Source organism: Borostomias antarcticus (assembly GCF_949987555.1).
Source record: "Borostomias antarcticus genome assembly, chromosome: 1".
Taxonomy (NCBI): Eukaryota; Metazoa; Chordata; class Actinopteri; order Stomiiformes; family Stomiidae; genus Borostomias; species Borostomias antarcticus.
Window position 1 is genome coordinate 42,794,761 of NC_140234.1, and position 6,000 is coordinate 42,800,760.

Here is a 6,000-nt window from a genome sequence, read left to right on the forward strand (position 1 = left end):
ATCCTGGCATCTTAGTTTTAACAGGTTAAATATAATTGAACATGTTTTGTTTGCTAGTAGATGGTATTCATTCCGTTCGCGATAACGTTATTGCAGCCAGGCTAAATTCCTCCAGGGAGCCAGTGACAGGCGAGTTGAAGAGCTTCACTCCCCGCCAGCAGGAGCATTGGCCGCGGCTACCGCATCTCGGATAACCCGCTGAGTTCGTGGCTGCTATTTCACATTCGCCCTTGATCAATCCCAATACCGATCCATGGTAACAATGAATCAATCGTTCAGATCAGATCGGAAGTGCTGCATGCATGTTACAACATCATTGTTAGGATAAATGTAGGCTATGGTTATGTTAATAAAGCTAACAATGATGTTGTAACATGCATGCAGCACTTCCGATCTGATCTGAACGATTGATTCATTATTACCATGGATCGGTATTGGGATTGATCAAGGGCGAGTGTGAAATAGCAGCCATGAACTCAGCGGGTTTTCCGAGATGCGGTAGCCGCGGCCAGAGCTCCTGCTGGCGGGGAGTGAAGCTCTTCAACTCGCCTGTCACTGGCTCCCTGGAGGAATTTAGCCTGGCTGCAATAACGTTATCGCGAACGGAATGAATACCATCTACTAGCAAACAAAACATGTTCAATTATATTTAACCTGTTAAAACTAAGATGCCAGGATCAAAAAATAATTTCTCCAATTGATATATTTGACAAAAACAGGTTAATATGCAAGCCGGTTTTCATTGCTAAATCAAAGCGGGGAGAGCCGGGAACGTGCGTGGACTCGCGTCGGCCAGAGAAGCTCAACTGCGCAAGTCAAAAGTAACCGGAAATAGCCAAGTGACTACAAATCTAGCCAAGATGGCGCGGTTCAATAGGCCTTCACTTTAGATTTCGATTCCTGGGGGCTTGCTGTACACCCAGAGCGAGAGCTGTGTCCGTGTCCTCGGCAGTAAGTCGTCTTCCTTTCCGGTGGGGGTTGGCCTCCGCCAGGGCTGCGCTTTGTCACCAATCCTGTTTGTGATTTTCATGGACAGGATATCGAGGTGTAGTCGTGCGGAGGTGGGTTTGCAGTTCGGTGAGCTGGGGATCGCGTCGCTGCTATTTGCATATGATGTGGTCCTGATGGCATCATCTGCCTGCGACCTCCAGCACTCTCTGGATAGGTTCGCAACTGAGTGTAGGTAGGCTATTCTTTTATTGTGACATTTGCAATTCATATAACATATATAAGCTAACACTAGGCCATATATATTATTGCAACACTTTCAATCAGTAATACAAATCTCAAAAGAAGATCACAATGAACACGCCTACCGGCTGTTTGCCATCAGCGCTAGATTATGCTCTCACACTTCTTTAGAAAGGGAATGGACTTGTGAGTTCTGGTGAGTAGGCTAGTAGCTGACTACCTAAATGTACGGTCTGTTGTATGTCGCTTTGGATGAAAGCGTCAGCTGAATTACTGCAATGTAATGTAACGTCTGTTTACCGCTCTGAGATGGCAAGGTAACAACGAGAATGATGAAGGGAGGGGGGGGGTCTATTTTGTACATACGATCACACTTTTACACTGTCTGAAAAAAATGACGACGGCGACATCTAGCGGAGAAAATACATATTTCTGGAAAAAGAAGAAAATAAACCCGGAAGCACAAGAGGAGTGCGTGAAATTATGAAGAGTCGGAGAGCAGTTGGGAATGCTTTGCTGTGCGGCTCTGCAATATAAAAAGTCACTGTCTAGTCTGTAATTACCTAGCCTAATTATGTCGGTTTTACTACCTGTTCTGGCTCTAGGAACGGTGCTTTATTTGATAGTTTATTACAACCTGTTTAAAGGATCAAGATGCACGAGCTCTGTAACGCTGAAGGGGAAGACGGCGATTGTGACAGGTTTGAGGCATGATGATGATGATGATGATGATGATGGTTGATGATGATTCTGGTAAGATATGGAAGAGTCAATGGCCAGAGAAAAGTCGATTGCCGGAACTGAATTGTAGATCAAATTCAACATTTATTCAGTAAAGTAGCATACGGATCCGGGTCACAGAGAAACGCTTTGGCATTCAACTTTCCGTGATCAGACAACATGGTTAGGTATTCAATTTGTCCCACCTTTAGTCGGTGGTCTGTAGGCTACCTATAGTTTCAGTGCAATGGCTAGAGTTCTCTTCAACTATGACCAAATAGGCTACGTAAGTGGGTGTGCTTCTTATGGATGTAGGCTAGGCTACAGTAGGCTACACTTGATCCAGACACCTGAACATAACCAACTAAGGCATATTATGTTCTTGTGCCGAGAATGGTTAGGGCACTTGAGACAGAAAACAACTCTTATCAATGGTGGTGGTGGTGGTGATGACAACAACAACTGTAGCCTATTTCAAGTGCGTGGTTACACACCCTAACCTGAAATAACAGAAGGCTATGCTTACTTTATGGATCACCTATTACGAAATTCCCAGGGAGTAACACGGGCATCGGCAAAGCTACTGCTCTGGCTTTGGCCAAAAGAGGGGCGAGGGTGATCCTGGCCTGCCGCAGTAAGGAGAGGGCCGAGGCTGCAGCCTATGACATCAGGAGGGTAAGAAGAAGAAATATTTTATTTTATCGCCATTCAGAAGAATCAAGAGTTTCAAGAATTCTTTATTTGTCACATGTAACGTACAGTACAGTCACAGTGAAATGTTGCTGCAGATTCCCAAGATTATGCTCAATAACAGATAGACTCCAATACTCAATTTACAAATTTACAATTTACACAGGAAGTACCATTTATATACAGTATACAATGGTGCAGTATATAAAATGAATATGAATGTCTTGGCCTACATACGCCTACACATTTTTGATCAACATTGAAAGTCAAAATGTTCACCTACCCTTCATCACATGAATGAACCTTTCCATCTTGGGCTTGCATTTGCAGTGGGCTAGGGATTCTGTCCTAACTGCCTTGCATTCATTTGTAGCCTTAACCTACAGTGTGTGAGAAGAAGAAAAATTATTTATTTGTCACACATGCACAGGTGCACTTGACTCAACACGTGTGTAGTGGAATGAGCGACACTGGGAACACACACATGCATCAGCGATGAAATGGTTCTCTGCGCTTAACCCATCTGCTCATCATTCCCTCCAAGGGCGTCCGGGAGCAGACAGTAGGCTCGTCCATGAGCCGCGCCCGGAGACAGTAGGCACGTCCATGAGCCGGCCTGGGAACCCACCACGGTTTCCTGTCCGTCTTCATCAGGGACGGACAGCCAACTGTTCTGCAGGAGAACTCACCCCCCCAGTGCTAACAGCGTCTCAAGCGGGAATTGAACCCAGGACCTTCTTGCTGTGCGGCAACAGTGCTGCGCACAGAGCTGCAGTGCCACATGTTCACAATGTTCTGAGTGGTTGTTTTAAGTTTGAAATTCCCGTCTCTTCTGCAGGAGAGTGGGAGCAGCGAGGTGGTGTTCATGCAGCTGGATCTGGGAAGTCTGAAGTCTGTGCGCTCCTTTGCTGAGACCTTCCTGAAGAGTGAGCCCAGACTCGACCTGCTCATCAACAACGCAGGTGTGTGTCTGCTGCAACAAACACCTCTCACTATCACACAGTTTATCATATAGTTTCACCTTATGTGGCTCAGTCCAACGGTCATATTCATTTAAAACCTGCTTATTAAATCCCAAGTGCATTTGAAGAAGCCACATAAAAACATATAAAAATATATCAAACGCACATTTTGCATCAAACCTATGTTAACAGAGTGACAGTAAACAAATGACAAAAAAAAGACAAAATAATTTAAGTGAAGTTGGGGAAATACATTAAATTATCATTAAATCACATTACAGTCATTTATCTGACGCTTTTATCGAAAGTGACTTACAATATTTGCATTTAACGTACAGTAGTAAAAGCCAATGTACTACTACTTGCCAGAACTCACGCATCTTTTTTCTAAAACAAGTGACTGAGAGCATAATCTAGCGCTGAAGGCAAAGTGCAAGAAGAGCAATCTAAAATACAATAAGTGCTTAAGAGGGAGGATCGTGGTCGTACTTCTTGAAGAGGTGAGTTTTCAGCCTGCGGCGAAAGATGGGCAGCAACCATCAGTATCTAGAGCACTCTACTCCTGTTGACAATCTGTTTGGCTCCTATTTCTTTGGTTCTCCAGTCGGTGTAAAGTATTTTCCTAGCACTGGAAAGGCACTAGCCTGTACTTTAGTGCAGGAGACGTGTGGCAGCCATCTTTTGTACGCATACTGTACATGTAAAGCAAATATACAGCGGGCTTAACTATACGGTTTGTCAGTCGGTGTAAATAATTTCCAAACACTTGGGATTCCTAGGAAGGCACCAACCTGTACTTTAAGTGCGTTGCTGCGTTCAGTTCACATGTCAGCAGAGGAACCTGACGAGTCACTCTTTCGCCCTTGGGTCAGGGGTCATCGGCTCCGGCCGCACTGAGGACGGCTTTGGCGTGGCCTTCGGCGTCAACCACCTAGGTCACTTCCTGTTGACCCTCCTGCTGCTGGAGCGCCTGAAGCGGTGCAGCCCCAGCCGCGTGGTCAATGTGTCCGCTCTCCTGCACCGCCTGGGCCACCTGGACTTCTCCGTCCTCGGCGCCCACAAGGACCTGGTGCCCGGGCGCTCGTGCTGGCACAGCCTCCGGGCCTACTGCCACAGCAAGCTGTGCAACGTCCTCTTCACCAGGGAGCTGGCCAACCGCCTGGAGGGCGCCAGCGTCACCTGCTACAGCCTCCACCCAGGTGGGCGGCGCTCAGGGCCTGGACGGATGGGCGCCGGGGCGGGGGGAGGGGTGGGGGGAGGGATCGTACCGTACGGCTTCTTCAGATCTTTTGAGTTTGTTTGTTTGTTTGTTTGTCAGTGCGTGCGATGATGTGTCTGCATCACAGCGCTTTACATCCCCTACAGGGATGACAAAACTAAATATATGTGTCCACTGCTGTGCATTGCTTTGTTTAATCATTATAAGTGCCATTATTTACATTTGCTAAGTATTAATGAATCAGCATCAGTAGCATACAGATTAGTCTATTTTTCTATTAAGAAGAGTCTCTTATTCTCTCCTACAGGAGTCATTTACACTGAACTACTTGGTAACATGAGCGTGTGGCTGAGGGTCCTGGTGCTGCCCCTCGCCAAGCTCTTGTTAATGGACCCGGAGGGCGGGGCCCAGACCACCCTGCACTGTGCCCTCCAGGAGGGCCTGGAGCCCCTCAGTGGACGCTACTTTTCTTCCTGTGCCCTACAGGAAGTAGGCGCCAAGGGGCGGGACGACGCATTGGCCAGGAAGCTGTGGGAAGTGAGTGAGAGGTTAACCTGCCTATCCTGATAGACTCTGATCAGGAAGTGACAGAACACTGTAACACTACTACTATAAGAGGATTGGAGTGAAATTGTCGGGGACTACGGGAGAAAAAAAGAAAAATATATTTTTAAGGCATTTCTGCTTTATTATGATAGGACAGTGTAGGTGACAGACAGGAAAGGTGGGAGAGAGAGAGGGGGGAAGACATGCAGCAAAGGGTGTGGGCCGCATTCGAACCCACAGCGCTGCTGAAAGGACTAGCCTTTACATGGTAAGCGCCCCAGCCCATTGAGCTACCAGGGCGCCCCCGGACTGTGGGAAATTTAACTGTCGTCCAAATGTTAAGCTTTCCTACGGCTTCTTCCTGTTGTCTCTACCTTCAGTTCCAAGACTTTCAATGTGAAATGTTTTTTTTTTTTCTACACAAAGTACATATAGAATTTGCATTGTCTGTGGTCCTATATTACAAGCATTTCTATTAATTAAAAAGAAATGCTTAATATTGCTATGATGGTGTATGGTAACTTTTGCAGCACTAAAACTGTTAAGATATTTATTATTTTTAATTTGTCGTGGTATTAGATGTTTTATTCCGTATGTTACTGTGAAGACGTGCTCGAGGTACAGTGTAAGAAGGTATTGTGTTGTCAAGGCACACAAAGATCAATATCTGCT

The 6,000-nt window shown here is 46.1% G+C and overlaps 1 protein-coding gene across 1 annotated transcript; it reads left to right on the top strand.

Moving 5' to 3' along the window:
* The first annotated feature begins 1,717 nt into the window (after window positions 1-1,717).
* On the top strand, window positions 1,718-5,702 carry LOC311313038 (dehydrogenase/reductase SDR family member 13-like). Its single transcript, XM_084443062.1, has 5 exons — window positions 1,718-1,892; window positions 2,468-2,586; window positions 3,440-3,563; window positions 4,436-4,762; window positions 5,090-5,702. The coding sequence occupies exons 1-5, from the start codon at window positions 1,766-1,768 to the stop codon at window positions 5,347-5,349; spliced, it is 957 nt and encodes a 318-aa protein (XP_084299188.1). The 5' UTR covers window positions 1,718-1,765; the 3' UTR covers window positions 5,350-5,702.
* The last annotated feature ends 298 nt before the right edge of the window (window positions 5,703-6,000 follow it).